The sequence below is a fragment of the Patagioenas fasciata genome, chromosome 6 (genome assembly GCF_037038585.1).
Source record: "Patagioenas fasciata isolate bPatFas1 chromosome 6, bPatFas1.hap1, whole genome shotgun sequence".
In the NCBI taxonomy this organism is placed as follows: Eukaryota; Metazoa; Chordata; class Aves; order Columbiformes; family Columbidae; genus Patagioenas; species Patagioenas fasciata.
Window position 1 is genome coordinate 32,306,043 of NC_092525.1, and position 16,620 is coordinate 32,322,662.

At 38.4% G+C, this 16,620-nt stretch overlaps 1 protein-coding gene and 1 long non-coding RNA gene across 7 annotated transcripts in view; one reads left to right on the forward strand and one right to left on the reverse strand.

Annotated features, from left to right (window-relative positions):
- CDC7 (cell division cycle 7) overlaps nt 1-16,620 on the reverse strand; it is an 18,055-nt gene continuing 1,435 nt past the window's right edge. For 4 of the 5 annotated variants that reach the window (XM_071810439.1, XM_065842303.2, XM_065842301.2 and 1 more), the window contains exons 2-12: nt 14,989-15,137; nt 12,291-12,377; nt 10,257-10,392; nt 9,537-9,630; nt 9,313-9,455; nt 8,030-8,279; nt 7,406-7,501; nt 6,469-6,647; nt 5,179-5,261; nt 2,198-2,347; nt 1-1,182 (exon numbers count right to left, since the gene is read on the reverse strand). In XM_071810439.1, the coding sequence (XP_071666540.1) occupies nt 806-1,182; nt 2,198-2,347; nt 5,179-5,261; nt 6,469-6,647; nt 7,406-7,501; nt 8,030-8,279; nt 9,313-9,455; nt 9,537-9,630; nt 10,257-10,392; nt 12,291-12,377; nt 14,989-15,082 (1,689 nt within the window). In that variant the 5' untranslated portion in view covers nt 15,083-15,137 and the 3' untranslated portion in view covers nt 1-805. The remainder of the gene's footprint in view (nt 1,183-2,197; nt 2,348-5,178; nt 5,262-6,468; nt 6,648-7,405; nt 7,502-8,029; nt 8,280-9,312; nt 9,456-9,536; nt 9,631-10,256; nt 10,393-12,290; nt 12,378-14,988; nt 15,138-16,620) is intronic. The other variant, XM_071810438.1, reaches the window with a different exon arrangement.
- Nucleotides 7,351-16,620, forward strand: part of LOC139828310 (uncharacterized) — a 25,965-nt gene continuing 16,695 nt past the window's right edge. Inside the window, exons 1-3 of one of the 2 annotated variants that reach the window (XR_011739797.1) lie at nt 7,351-7,607; nt 8,603-8,715; nt 10,013-10,093. This is a non-coding gene — a long non-coding RNA (uncharacterized lncRNA). Of the gene's footprint in view, nt 7,608-8,147; nt 8,716-10,012; nt 10,094-16,620 lie in introns of those variants that run through there. The other variant, XR_011739796.1, reaches the window with a different exon arrangement.

Below are 16,620 nucleotides of genomic sequence, written 5' to 3' on the forward strand. Positions count from 1 at the left end.
TTCTGAAGAATAAATCCTTTATTTAACAGATATTCTTTAAAAAAAATCAATTTCCATAACACATATCAAACCTATGCATGTCACACAAGACATTCTGAAGGCAGTAGTTGTTGAATATTGACAGTTGCTCAGGGCACTGAGGAAACACAGGCTATGCAAAATGAGTAACTGCATTTATTTATTACTATTGCCTAGTAGGAAAGACCAGACAGGAATAAAAATGTACTTTTAAAACATTTATGCTTTTCTTTTGGTGATATCACCTCCAGCAACTGGCCCCTGCTCCAGCAACACTTCCAAAGTAATATTGGTCTCTCAAAATAGTCTGAACAAAATTAACACACTTTGTTCTGTTTTCAGTCCCTCATGTACTAATAAGGAACTAAGCGGAAAGATGCGAGTACGGAAAAAAGTCTCTCAAGCGCTTTATTATTTCGGTCATACCTTAAGGTAATTTGTATATTTTAAGGGAGTATCTCAAGAATAAAGCATAGAGCTTGTGAAACTTGTTTCCTTTGTACCTTTTGATCAGTTAACTTCCTCAGAGAACAGGTATGCACAGCAATAACCTCTCCGAACTGTCTTAGGATAAGACCACGTTAGTGATGTTTACATAACTTTTACATCTACAAGTATTTCTTAAAGTAAACTTACATATGCAGTCCAACTGTACAGACAAAATTTCAGTAGTTCAGTGTGATGGTATTTCAATGAGTGTAAATGTTGAGGGCAACCAGGTAAAACTACCTCAGTATCTCATTTCCACATAAAATATATAAAAGCAATCACAGAATATGGTATCTTCTCAGAGTCTCATGTCTTTAAAAAAAGGATGCAGCAAAGCCTCTTTTGCAGTTATCCTTGTTGCAGGGTTTAAGTCTAGTAGCTTATCAAGCAGGTCATATGCTTCATCAGGAACCTGATCCCATCCTTTCATGTCTGTTGCCTTCATTTCCAAAGCACCGTCACCTTCCTGAAGGCTCTTTAGGTGTTGAATTTGTTTTCTGAGTGTCTCAGGAGCACACGGTTTGTCTGCTGCAACTGGCAAAGCTGAGTCATTTACAGACTTGCTGGGCACTTCACCCTGGGGTCTCCTGCAGCTGCTGTTGGTTCCTCTCAGCTTCTCACAGAGGGTTCTTAAGTTTTGTGCTGGGACAACTTGGGTACACAGAACCGATTTACCTAGGAAAAACATTTACACTAAGTGACATCTCATTATACATCGTATGCAACTGTAACGTCTAAGTTTGATTCAGAGAAACTTCATGTCTTGAAGTGTAACCAGCATTAAACAAACAAAAACCACCCCAAACCAACATCAACCTATCAAAAACCCAATCCGCCCCCCATCGCTCTTCCAAATGAGCCAAGTTTTAGAGCAACAGCCCCAGCAAGACGGAAGGATAATAGTCTCAGTTCTGCTCAAAACAAAGCTGTTTGGGTTTGTGAAGTTATGTAGTGACACGTTGTCACCCACCCCACACACCATCTTTTTGCGCTTCAATGTCATTTTAACAAAACTGAAGAAAACTAGATACCCTGATTTTTTCACCTCTGTTTGGAGAATGAAAATCAATGCTGTCGGTTGCACTTCCAGGTAGCAAGTGCTGCAGCATTTGGCTTGCAAACAATTAGGGGAATGATTATTTTAGGTTTTTTGTGTGTTTTGTGTTGGTTTTGTTTTTTAAAACTGGCCATCTGTTGGGTTTTGGTTTTGTTTTTTTGTACTAGCCTGTCCTGAGGTGGGGGGAAGCACGGTTTACATCATCTAAATATTAAGTCATGCTGACTTAAGCCTCCAAGGCAATTTTGCAGGAATAGAAACATTGCCTCAAGAATTCTAATCAAATGCCAGTAGAAAACATTTAGTTGGCATATTTTCACCTCAAGTGGTCCTAACTTAGTGAAAGGCAGTAGACAGGTTGGGAAACCTATGGCATGAAGTACCCCATATACAAATTATAGAATATAGAAAGATATAAAACTTGCCTAAAACTCTGTATATATAACTAGTACTTTTATTATTTTACATGCAAAAAGTGTGATTTAGCTCTAAAATGACTCCCAAACCTAAAAATATATTTTTATATATATACACATGTATAAAAAAAAAAAAATCACAGATTGTAAGTAACTGCATTAAATAGCAGACCAAGCATACATTTTCCCCTTTTCCCCATAATTAAGGTTTGCATACCAAAAGTTTTGGCAGCCTGAATGGTTTCTCTGGATCCACGAACTGTCATGATTTGTGCCAAAGCAGTTAAATCATCACTTGCTTTGTAAAACGGATACCGTCCACTGAGCAGAGAGAGGAATACAATTCCTGCAGACCACATGTCAATTGCTGCAATCAAAAGCAAATTTAGTAATAACTAAACTCACGATTTCATCACAAACAAAATCACAACTTTCCTTAAAAAGAAATTATGACCTGAAAGGTTTCTATCAGAAATATTAATGTTCTGGATTACTTACTTATTTGGGTCACGCAGATAACACTTCCGTGAACAGTGGAAATGACTATGATTAGATTGAAGAATAATTTCCTGCTTTGATGCAGAGGGAGTGTTTAAGGTTTTCCACAGAATTTTGTTATGAGTAATTCTATTAACCTCCAACGTTGTTTTGGTACATTTTATGTTTAGGAAGTTGTTTTACCCAGGGAGTTGAGAGGGGGTGAAAAACTGGCTAGTTTTCATATTTATTTCAGTTTACCTCATGTGAAAAAACCTTATATAAATATCATAAATAAAAATAATTAACAAATTAATGGGAATCTGATTTCTTACTGGGACCAAGGCTGCCACAGTTAGGCAGTACTAAAAAATTTCTCTTGCTGTGAGCTTTGTTCCTCTCCAGTTCAAAATCACTTGACAAGATAGCCAGTTTAAGAACAGTAATAGAAGTTATTCATCTCTTTCACTGTGTTATGAAGAGTACAGAGAGTACTCTGGGGATAGATGCCAAAGTATGATGGAAACTTTAATACTGAAAATTATGAGAATACCTGTCTGCCACAATTTTTTGGCTCACTAAGGTCCACATTTTGAGAGATGGCAAGGAAAGTGAAGGATAAAGTTTGGTGGATTCTCAGGCTCTAAAGAGAACAATTAACAGCTGGGAAATAAAGCCATAGTTATTCTACTTGTTTTCAAAAAATAGGTAGTAAAATAGGCAATAATTAATTTGGACATTTTATTTGGAAACACTATTAGCACAGGACTTTGGAAAAAAAAGCATTAAGTTGACATCAGTTGTAAAACCAGATTTTAAGTCTTTTATTAAAAAAAAAAAATTCCAAGTTAATAATTTGGTACAATTTACAGTGGAAAAGTCTTCTATCTTCTTCATAGTTCCTGTAAAAAGCTTTAGTATTACTGTATCTCTGTTGAAAAAATCACACTATCTTCTTTGAGGTGTGCATCACCCCAAGTACGTGATTGGGAAAGCTGGAGTCATGAAGGTCAAGACCTTTAAAGATGTTTAATTACTTAACTCTTGCTGATATTAATAGACATTATATATCTGAATGGCTAGTAAATAGTAAATCCTGGCCCTACAATTCTGGTAGAGCTGGGATCATCAGCACAGTGCAAGATACCGTGCAAGGGCATCAAAATCACGACTCGTCTCGCTGCTTGTGCCCAGTGTTATCCAACCAGTAAGGCTGAATGAGGAAAGGGGAGCAGAGGGACAGTCCAAGCTGAACTGTAACTGGATCTGCATAACATCAGCTTGGGAGTTTCAGTTGTGTTCCCCGTGCAGTGAACCTGGGTCAGATGCACTGAGGTAGCTATGGATGGAGTCAGCTGGATCCAGCTGGTAAGTTGGGCTCAGCACAGAGACTAGAACTAGTACTACGATTGGCAGGAATACAAGGAGGTGACTACAGCAGTCCCAGATGGAGGTGGACAAGAATATTTGTTAGTTCAAATACAACATAATCTCATAAATCTTAGTATTTGTCTATCCTGTTCTAATTAAGGCCTCTGTTGAGCTACTACAGGAGCTCAGCACCACTGACTCAATAGTTGCAGGGCTGTCTGTGCCACACCCAAGGCTTTCCAGATTTACCCATATTTTCTGTAGTCCTGCTCTCCATTACCCTAGAGAACAGAAAACTGTCTGAAAGCATATTTAAAACTAGCACATGTCCAAGATTTCCTAGGTATGTCTTCTTTCTGCCTACATTCTGTCTAGACAGTTTCAGAGATTGTCTGAACTTGTCCTGGATTTCTGGATGTCTCCTAGCCCATAAAGCTGGCTGTTACAGCACAGGAACTTCAAACAGGCTGCCCTGCCTCTCGACACCCCATGCACACCCACAGCACAGATGTTGTTGCAAATCACATTAAGCTAACAAAAGCTCAAATGTATTGTTAAGTCTATCCTGAGTGTGCATGCACACCTGAAGTACTGAAAATTGACAATATCAAAAAGGTATTCAGCGAAAAAGTGGCTAAAGCTGTTATTTTAAACCAAAATTTTGAGGACATTTGTATTTATGCTCCTTTTTCATAAGTCAAAAGTCCTGGTCACACACCAAATTTTTATCAGGTAACTGCTTTTATTGGTCCCAGAATACTGAAACTTATTAACTTGGTAGCTTTTAAGCTTGAGAAATTAAAGATTTAGTAAGAAAAAATTATGACATTTACAGACCAGCCATTTAAAGGACTAGGAAAAGGAAATAATCTGATTACAAATATTAACCAATGCTCTGTAAAACACATTTGCAATTATACCTCTAACTATGCCTGCTATGATAGCAAACTATATGTGACAATCTAACTAGAAAAGTCTAAAGTATGTCCTCTCCCCAAGATTTATTCAAGATTTTACTTGAATAAATAAGCCAAGAAACTTGGTAAAAATTATAGTCTTATTTTCTTTTAAAACATATTGTGTTCAAATCCTGCATATAGCATTACTCCTCAAATGTATAAAGACATATTCAAGTTTCAAACACAGAAAAATATTCCTAACTTGTTCTTACTTTGGATGATAAACTTTTAATTAAAATCAGGAAATGCCTGATAAGTGTTAGAAGGGATAATAAAATGTATTTCAAATGTAAACATACCCCCTCCCATAAAAAAGACAACATAACCAGCATAAATGAGAGGGATCAAAAGGTGGAAAAAAAAGCATGAGTTTCAGTGTGTTGTGCAGTACCTGTGGTCTGAGTGGGACACTTTGTTAACACTTCTGGTGCTCTGAATCCAGGTGTTCCTGCTCTGGGAGCAACTTGCTGACACCTTGTAACAAGAGACAAACATGTTTAGAATATAAAGTTGATAAATAAGTTCTAACTATAATAATGCTTAATATTATTTTTAGAATATAAATGTGTAAGATGTGTAAACAGCCTAACTCAACTTTATTCAAGTTTGAAGCAGCTTATAATTATCTAGTATGAAATAATTGTGTTGCATACGGCAATAGCCTTATTATATTATCTAATATTATCTAGCATAAGGTAATACCACAGAACTATTAATTGCACACTTCACTCACAATGACTTTTTAAAATTTCATTCAACAGCAGCATCATTTTGGCTAAAGGCTTGTTTGCACAGGAAACTTTAAAGTTGAGACTAATTAACCAAAGGCAAAAAAAGTGCACTAGATTCTTGAATGCGGATGTTCTGGCTTTGCATCAGTCCACAGCAAGCTACAGTTCACTACTTCTGAGTGTTGACAAGAATTTACTTTGTTAGATTAACTAAAAGGTATGAGATTTTAAAAAACTTTCCAGAGGTTATTTATATGACTGAAAGTGCTGTCCTTCTATGGGCCACTTCTCTTCTGAGTCTGGCAAAATCCTCATTGAATATTTCTGAAACGAAGTTGGTATCACCAGTCTGGGAAGAGAGGGACCCCACAGTTTCATGACTGTGCTTGGTAAGCAGAATTCTCTGCATTAATCTGTATTCCTTAATGTGTGGATAAAAAGCAATAGCAGATCATAACCAAAGCTAACTGCAGAGGGATGGAGCCAAACTGAGTTATTAAGATTCTCTGTCTGTTATTAAAACTTAAACATTATTTTTTAAAGGAACAAATACAAACAGTCATGTTTCCTTTTTATTCTACATTTCATGATTTCCAGAATCCAAACCGTGGCATGATTTAGACCTCTCAGGTAACTACTAATGACAGATTGATGTATTGTCTTCTCTAAGTGTTGTAATTAACTCAAGAGATTTTCTACAACACATGTAGGTGGATAATTAAAAGAAAATAATTACCAGCAAATCTCTTTTGCTGCAGATATCAGTGAACCAGTTAGTCCATGAATTCCATGAACTATTCTTGTTTAAAAAGAGCATACTCAGTGTTTTAGGGGTTGCACAGATCAAATGCTATCTTTTACCTACTAAATCAGCTGTCCAGTAAATCTAAGTTTCTGACTTTGCTTGACAGCACAGCAGACAATTTTACAACCTTATCAAAGCAAATTACCTTGAAAGGCAAACACTGCAAACTCTGTCCGTTGCGTAACAGTCACAGGTCAGGTTTGAGGGACAACCACTGGCAGCTTTCCTGGCTGCCCCGTTGCTCAGTGTTTTGGTAGAAACAATCTTCTTCTTTGTTATTAACTTCCTAGATGAAACGTCTATCATCTTGGATTGTTTTATGAGCTGCAATGTAGATATTTTAGAGAAGGTGACATATTTGAGAAGGTTCCTTTTATATACAGATAGGAAGACTGAACAGGTACACACGAGCAAGAAGCTGCAATTCTAGAACAGAAGGGAGCAAACCTTTTTAACAATATCAGAACATCTATAAAAGACAACACTGGAGCTTTCTAATATCCTGATTTCCTCCCTTCTGAAAACATTTTTCAGTGCTTACTAAAAAACAACATACATGAGATATTCTGAAGCTACAAGACAGATATTTCTAAAGTTACTATATTACTTCAAAGAATTTGTTTGGTTCAACATGAGAGTAAAACCAATAGTATATGAAATTCCACAGCAACACACAAGCACAAACTCTAATTCTACAACAAGATAATCACTGTTGGCCAAATCCTTTAATTTGGTTCATATTTAATACTAATCACAAAAAGTACAGGAGAATATTTATTACAGGTTTTCTCTTCGGCTTCAACTGCCAAATAAAAAAATGAAGTTTCACAAGCTAAGTCTGCCTTAGTTGCACAGCGTACAAACAAGATCAGCTAGGGAGACAGCTACAGAACTAGCTCTTTACGTTTCAAAAGGGACTGAATCAAAAAGGAAAAATTCTTCAGGACTTTCAAAGACTCAAAGACTCAAAAACTTTTAGTTTCACAGCCTCCTGGAGTGGCGTTCAGTCTTACAGAACAACCAGGTCTCTAATTTTTCAAATCTGTAACAGATTGCTCTTACTGATGAGTCATGCTTCTTACTTTTGTATTCGAGTTCTCCTGGTATGTGGAACTATAGACATTGAAATTCCTCTCTCCGAAGACAGAGCGCTGGACAGAAGGGTGCACAGAATCCTCCTGCAATACCAACACAAAGGACAGTAAGGATCCTGTCCAACAGAGTCAGCTGGACACTGACAGTTCAGAAAACTGTGAAGTGACATTAAACAAGAACAGCTGCACGGTAAGTCATTTTCAGGCATCACTTTACTGCAGATGAAGAAAACGTGGTCTAGGCAGAACAGCAAGCATGCTTACAAAACTAATCACACCTCAGAAGTGCCCGGAGACAATGCGAATGTCACTGTGCTGCATCTGTTACGCAGCGCAGTAACGAACAGAAATGCATTAACGGTTGGCTCAGGGAGGAGTCCCACCGCACACACTGCTGCCCGCAGGTAACCTGGGCTCTGCACAGCCCTGGGCGCTGCTGTACCCAACGGGTATGGGGTGATCCCCGCGGGGCTCCCAACGCGGCCCTGACCCGGAGCGCTGGGACCCCCGGCCCGCCGCGGGGCGCTGCCTCTGCGCCGGTATCGCACCGCCCCCTGCTGGACGGTGAGGTGCAGCAAACACGCGACAACGGTAACGAAAACCACGCAGAACCTTTCCTGCTCTTCCTGGTCTCGTCGGAACTTTGGACAGTGAGCTGGGCCTTTTCTCCGCTGCTTTGGAGGCCGACTGCTGAGCTGCCTGTTTCGGTGCCGCGACACTGACAGAAACCCCACTGGCCGAGGCTGTGCTGGGATTATTCTGCGAATAACTTCCCTGCTGCTCTTCAGAGTGAGCAGTTTTGAGAAGCTCAATTTTCGTATCAGGGGTTCCTTGTGCCAAGCCAAAATCTACTAAGGCATACCTGAAAGACACAAATTTAGAATCAGGAATCGCAAAGCATACACCAATAATAAAGTTTACTATTTACTGCTTGTTTACTTATCCTTCTCTCACACTTTACTCAATATGTTGCTTATCTGTGCTGTTGCCAGCATCACAGTCCTGTTTTCCTCCTTTTCCTCCTCTTGTCCTATCTTACCTAGACCTTCTTAATTCCTTGTTCCTTGTCTTCTCAAGTGTGTACTTTGTCCAATGGTGTTAAAAAAATATTCCCAGCAGCTCCTTTCTGGGGTTCCTCTAGTCCTACAGCCCTGAACCACCAGCCAACAGACTTGACCCTTGCAGGATTCCCATGGGCAGAGGCACAATTGCAGCAGTGAAGACAGACAAGGCTAACAATGCTGAAGCCTTGCCAGACTTCAAACAATACATGAGAATTTATTTCAGTCTTCAAACAGGTAAGACTGCATTAGCTCACAGTTCAGATCTGTCTTTAAAAGAATTGCTTATCTGTCTTTAAAATAATTACTTTCTGCTGCAACCAGTACAGAGACAATCCAGCTGTCTCTGGGTCTCAGACAAACTCAACTCCACAGCCTCCACACCCAAAGCAGAGACTAAGGCTCAAAGAAATGCTGGAAGAGCAAACCGACAGTACAATTTGATTTGACAGATTAAAACCAAACAAACAATACTACCAAAAACAACAACAAAAAAAACCAACAAACAGCAAAAAAACCACACCACCAGTATTTCTCAAATTTTTAAGATTGTGGATTAGCAAAACATAAACCTCCCCTATAAACTTTGACTACATAGAATCATTTAGGTTGGAAAAGACCTTTAAGATCATACAGTCCAACCGGAAACCTTCCCTTCTCAAACCCCTAAACACAGAAAGAGAAGTTTTACAAATAAAAAAGCCTTTTTAGCTTTACTACTTAAGCACGTGTTATGCAGCTGGAAGGACAAAAGCCAGAAAAGCCCAATGGACTGTTCTGCCAAGGCACATGTCCCCAGATAAGATGACATTATGGTCACCTGGTCAGACTTACTCTTTTAGCCGCCTGTTGTAGAGAAAGTTACTGGGCTTGACGTCACGGTGAACAATACCGAAGTGATGAATGCGCCTCAGTGCTTTAAACAGATTAAACATGTATTCCCTCACTTCTTCGAAGGAAAGAGAATTCAAAATGTCCTGAAAGATTATTTGGATACTGTAATTATGTAACTGCTTTAATTAAAAAGTTTTACTACACATAAATTGTCTGGGACTTACCAAGAAGGATTCATGTTCCAGATACGGCATAACGATAACCACATGATCATTTTTCCTAAAGCAATATTTAACTCCCATAACGTTATCTTGTCCCCTGGAAGGAAAGTAATGTCACTGAATAAAGACCAGAAGATGGATGTTTCTTTTCCTTTATTTCTTAAAAAATTCAATCAGGCTTTCTTTTATAATCTAATTCATATTTTGATAGCAGTCAGTAGCTATTGCTGTTGCTTGTCATTGCTATGTTCCATCTGAATTCTGTAATCTGCAATGAGGGCTCCACAGATTATTTGTAGCGCCATGGTTTGTAGCTGTGCGGCAATTAAATGTAGGAATGAATCTTCATGATACCAACTGTTTTAACAACGTGCTATTCAGCACATTCTAGCAACAAGTATTCATTCCTAAAACCATGTTTTATGATGAAGAGATTATTTTTTCCAAGCATTTCAGAACTGGAATTTTTGTTGTCACAGAGATGCATCACAGAACTTCTCAGATGGAAAATACAGCACCATCCACAAACTGAGACTAGCAGAAACAGGCATCTGTTACAGGTAAGACACTCCATTTCTTATTTGCTCTTGATAAAAAGAATGGACATTTCTGCAGTTAAAAAAAAAGCAAGTGAAGTGCCAGAACTTCAAATAAATAAGCACAGAACAGCAAGACAACGTGCAGCAGCTTAGTCACGACAATCATGGTTTTTTGGTTATGTACCCTGCTACTGTGAGGCACTGAAGTTCAGCAGCAATGCGCAGAGGGTGGCTGGTTGGAATCAAGTGTTTCAGAGCCATTTTTTCCTCGTGTCCTGTTTGTAGTTGTGCTGTGGCCAAGTAAACAGAACTAAAAGTACCTGCAAAGAAGGGAGAACAACACTGGCTTCAGCATTTTTAATTAAGTCAATTCAGATTTTTACAGGAGTGATCTACCTGCTCACAGTCCTGCAGTATACTTGATACTACATCAAAAGCAGATTCTAGGAGATAAAATCGCAGTTCCTTTTTTCTACTACTGAATTCGGTGATCTTGTATACAAGTTTTTTATGTCAGTAAAAATGCAAATGTAACACTGTCTAGCTTACCTGGGACACAGAACTCTTTGAATGTAAATTTCCTATCTTTGATTTGCTTTCTTGTTTTGGTAGCTTGCTTTCATCTGACATCTAACTCTTCCCTCCCTGCGATGTAAGTGGGCTATATAATGCTAATCTGGAAAGCACTGCCTTTACTATTCAAAGCTCTTCTGAAATTGCTACATTTTCCTTAATTCTGTTCCCTTATCTGTAAAGTAAGACTTCCCACATGATGTGTAACTTTACTATTTGTTTGCCCAGAGCATTACTGCATAGTCAGAATGTGATACTCATTGAGAAAGAAGCGTATTCAGACTGTCTGATACTTACCCACCGATTTAATTAAGGGTCTCCAAATATACCTCTTAGGAGGTTAATTTATCCTAATGATCTGAGATATTGGAACATACAAACTGAACCACTGTTCCATATGAACAAACAGTACAAATTACTTTTGATGACATTTTAAGTATTATGTTTGCATCATGCTAGTTCAACAGTCTCTAAGTGTGTACATACATCAAAATGCCAGCAAAAATTCTAAATACTTGTTGCAGTAAAAAAAATAAAAATCTAGAGTCCCACACATTCAGTAGAATTGATAACAGCAACAAGGGTTACCAAGTTGACCTAAGACATTATTTTTGGTGATGAGAACTTCTAAAATGAAAGTGACTCCAGCGCAGAATCCTAAGTTGAAGCTTGTTGTCTCATAATGCTGCAGAACTGCAAGTGGTATTTTTTTGAAACCATTGTTTGCTCCCAATAGCAAAATCAGAGTACTAGGTCATAAACAGAGATTTTGTTTAATTATACTATCTTTTTTATGATAGGCAGAACTCCTTTTATTTTTTTGTTTGGAAATTTTGTATTGCTGTGGTGAATGGAGCTGGGTTTGGTTTGGTTTTGTTTTTTTGGGGTAAGGAGGGAGAATGTGGTCTGAGACAAAACCTTTTAGCCAACCAGCCTGCTATCGCAGGTATTCCATCACAAAACCCATAAAACAATCCAGCTTCTCATCAACATCTTGGTTTAAAAGTGTGGACTATCACAAAGCATTTTAGATATCAAATGAGTGAAGTTCCAAACAGTGCTGAAATCCCACACTTGGAAGTATCTAGAAATCTGTTTATAGTCATGCCTACTGTTTATCGAAGGTATCTGCAATAATATCTGTTGAAGGCAAGGTATACACAAATGTCCTAAAATCTGATACTGTGTGTCTTAAAAAAAAAGTGTGTTGTTTTTTTTAACTGAAGGGCTATAATCTTTCAGTCTCCTCCTCCAGTTCTGCCCACAGGGTTTCAGTGGAAACAAAGCCAAGCTAAGGAGCAGCAGTTAGGTACATCAAAACACAGCTGCATATAAATAGATTTCTCATGTAAAAGAGAAAAATAATAGAATGTCAAGACTTATTTACTCAGATCTACCTCACAAAATTTTAGTTGTTGAAACTGGAATGCTGGTTTTTTGAAAGGCTTTAATATACGAGATTTTCAAGAAAATATCTTGAAAATGACCGTAATTAGCACAGCTCTATGCTCAGCAACATATCAGAATTCCTACAGAGACCAAGAAGTAAATTAAAAAGGCATTTGGCTTAAATTGCATTTATATGTTTTAAGTTAGAAATACAAAAAGCAATCTAAGTCTAAGCAGGCAAAAATAAAACATTTACCTTCTCCAATTTTTTCCTTAATTTTGAACACATTTACAAGCTGTGGCACTGCTTCATAAAGTTTTTCAATATCTTTTTTTATTCCTGCTGTGGAAAGAATGGGGAAAGTAAGTTAGGCATCTTATAGCTTGATTCAGTATTTGATCTATGTTTGCGATCACAAATCACATTTCAGTTCATAGGACTGTGAATTCACAGAAACAGAGGACAAAAACCAGCTGGCAGGTGTCTACCCCTGCTGCCATTACCCTCTGCTTACTTGCTATTGTTGTTGTTCATCATACTCCCTTATAAGCTGCAGCTTTTAATTATTCTATTTTCCACTTACCTGCCACCTGGCAGTTCCTGAGAGGGTAAAAGCCTCTGGTTAGTGAGACATCAGTTTATAGATCATTGATAAATGTTTTAATGAGATTTGAAATGTCAATTTCATAAATGACAAAACTCTAATAGTTGTTTCTGTAAACACTGGAGCACATCCATGGGATGGAAATAAAAAACATAGGAATTGGGGTTTTTTTTAGATCAATAATGCAATCTTTCACACTGTTACTTAAAGTAGTAAACACAAAACCCCGTTTGCTCTCCATGTAAGTTGCTGCACTTCGTGCTGCCATCACTAGATGGCATTACAAGGATGTTGTACTGTATTATTTCAAAAATTACGTAGTTTTCCATTCTGTTTACAAATCCTTGTAGTTTCAGTGTTCTCTATACCCCGCATAAGAATTCACTTCTTTTGAAGTTATGATATAGATACTGTGACTAATTTCTGTAAAGCAGGGGTGAAGGATATTTTATTATACAGAAGTAAGCACAAACTGATATTTGGAAAGTCAATCAGATGGAAGGAAATGATGTGTATACATTTTCCATCCTAAAAAATAAATAAATTAAATTTAACATAAATCTATAAATTGTACTGCATACATAAAAATGCACTATATTTTACTATAACAGTAAGTCAAAAGCAATGAGAATTATTTTCAAAATATCACCGATATGCAAGAAACAAAGCATGGATTAGCATGCATCGCCAGCCTTCTATGTTAGCTCTACTTTATGCAGCAACAAAATCTGAAGTCTGCCTAAAGAACCCTTTCTTCCTGGTAAAAGTCCAATAAATTAGTCGGTAATTCAAGTTATAATTAACTTTCCATTGTAACTTTTTTAATTTCAAAAATTTATAAAAACCAACATACTAAAAATGCTTTTGAGACCTGAAGCCTGGTCTATAGTCTCTTGCTATCCATTTACCTGTATTTTTTCCTTGAAGTTGTTCCCTCTGCCTCCAAGTTATTTTGTTTTAAGTAATTTCAGGGGAGATATTTCAGGAATGAAAAAAACCCCCTATGCTACACACCAAAACCACTAACATTCATTTAAGATACTGTTTTGGTCAACAAATACAGGTAAAAGGTTAATCAGTTCTGCTAGGAATCATACTTCAAAAATATTCTAGGGTAAAAATGACCAGACTGGCACTGACAGTCACAACGTGCAGGACCCTGTGTCTAATAATCCCTTAGGAAAAGGCAAAGGAAAACTGGTCAACTGTGCAGTTATTCTGCTCATTCCCCAATTTTACAGAAACAGATTAAGTTAAACACCCTGAAAAGCAGAAAACTGAAAGTCTGACAGATCACTACATTTTACTGTCAATAGAGTAAAAAATCCTGTTGAAAATAACCTTAAAAATTCAAGAAGTTCCTACGGAACTTTTTTTGAATCGACAGCATTCATGTTTCCCACATGCTCAGAAATTTCTCTCTTATTGCTGTAGTTCTTGTTATCACTAAAAAGAATTGCTGATAAAAAGCTTTATAGTTTTAAAAGTGCTATTTCCAGTTAGTTTGCACAGTAATTTCAACTTTTGACACAAATACTCACGTATTACATAACAAATGTAAGGCATTCGAGAGAATACAGGAAAGGGGAAAGGCTGATGTTTGTAACATCTTCCCCGGGAACACTCAAAGACAATAAAAGAAGAAACCACGTAACAGAACTATAGAGAACTTAACAGCAAAATGTTATTGCATCACTCAGACACACAAGGGAGATAATCCTGTTATTGGGTTCTGAAACACACTGCACAAACTTTGTCCCAAGAGGTCAGCAGCCACAGGGCGGAGCTAGAAAATAGTTTTCAACAGTGATATAGTTCTAACAAGCTCTATTAGAACAACGTGGTTCAGAACTAGTTTGCTATCTAACTTGTTCCAAATAAAGTGTGTTCCAATGCTTGCATTTTAGTCTGACTTCTGATGAGAGTTGCTTAAGCTTCAGTTTTTACTAAGAAAAAATATACTGACAGTAACTTACAACATCAAATTTGGGCTGGAATTCCTCCAGTAAAGTTGCTTTGTTACAAAAAAAAATACTTGAATCTGGCAAAGACCAAGACTCCTAACAAGGACTCAAAAGGCACATCTTTTAAGTCTTTAGAAAACAGCAGATTTCTGTTTCCCTTACCATTGTCCCACCAGTCTCAGAGTCCTGAGGTCCACACTAACAACTATGAAAAGCTCTCTCCATAACTGCTAACGAATCTGCCAAATACGCCGTTTTGTCTGACACTGAATTCGGGTTCCTGCCTGGACAACGTTCCCCGCTGTCGGAGCGTTGAGAGCTGCTGACCCAGCTGCACATCCCAGGCATGACTGTGTACTGAGACCAATCCCCATTTAGCACATACCGGAGAGCTTGCTGTTCTGCTCCTGCTTCCCATGGACGTCTGCAGCCTGGTGAGGGTGCTGCTCATCACAGTGAGGCTTCAACACGGTCTCCATCACAAAACAAACCCAAAGTACAAAATCCAAGACTTTGAGGACCACTCCTGGGCACCTGGGGGAGCAAGGAGATCTGGTGAGACACTTCCTGGTCTTGCACTCTGTTCCTGAGATGAGATTTAGGGGGTCTGGAGAGCTCCCCTATGCTACCTAAAACAACAAAGCATCATCCATCATCCCAGAGAAAAACTAAACCAGTAAACCCATTCTATCTCTAGTGAGAGGAAAAAAGGTGGGGGAAGGGAAGGAGAACTGCAGGATAAGCTTTAGACACAAGTGATTTTCTTTCCTCTCTTGTGTGTTTCCTGATTCACATTAAAGCGTTATCTTTTCCCTGAAGTTTGCTTTGAAAGGCAAGGCACTGATGCACACAGAATAGCTGCACCGCGTACTGCAACACCCATACAAAGACAGAAAACCTGAAAGAATTTGCCAGAGAAAAAAATGTTTTCTCAATGTAAGAGATTTCTCTGCCTTCTAGATAAGATCAACAAAAGGCATAATTATTTGTTGCCCTCCCCACAAGAAGAAATAATAGCACACACTTATTTTGAAGTGCTTCTTCCCAAACCTTGGAAACAATGTAAATAGGACTGTGAATTCATAAAGTGTACAATCAAAAACCCTGATAATCCTATTTCATGAGGAAAAGAAGGGCAGAGAACTGCAGGGCAGGATAGCCGGTGGCCAGCCAGCCTGGAAGCACCACCTCTCACAGCTGCCCAACACTGGTTCCAAAGATCTCCCTTGCTTGTAACTGTGACAAACCTTCAAAGTTCTGGCTGAACTTTTCTACATGGGGGAAATACATTCTGAAAAACTTCAAATTAAGTGATTCATCTGGTTCAGCTATGGAGCTAGAAACATGTTTTGCCCCTAAAGAATTCAAGCTACTTTTAGTCTGTCATCATCGTGCAACAGAATGGGGACAGGCAATGGCTGCTATTTTTGATGGAGCTTTGCTGGAGAGCAGGACTTGGAAACGAATGGAATGAGATAAGACATTTTTCTCCTCTCTCACGGGCAGACACGCCCGCTGGTAGCACCGAGTAGGCAGACAGGCCTGTTCCAAACCTGGCACAGCACGGCCTCATTAGCAGAATAAAGTGTGCAAATTAATACAGATGCCTACGGCTCACCACAGCCTGCTTGCTCTGATCCCGCCCCACATCAGCCCCAACTCAACGCTGGTCACAAACAACACGGTTGGAAAAATAAAATGGACGTTTCCGTCTGCCCACAAACCACCATGGGAACATGTCGATGGCTCACAGGCCAAGAGGAGGCTGAAAGGGGCTCAGTAACTCAAGGTGTCATCTCCATTCAGGTTAAACGCACAAGCTGCTGTCTGCAGAACCAAATGCCCCAAATACCTGAGTATATGAAGAAACTGTTAACTAATTTGGAAGTGAGCTCAACAGTTGTAAAATGGAACATCAAACAAAGTTTGATTGTCAGATATTTAGTTTTTACATTAAAAAACACTCAAAAGACACCACGAGAGAGGAAAAAATCAAGAGGAGAACAAATATGATCCA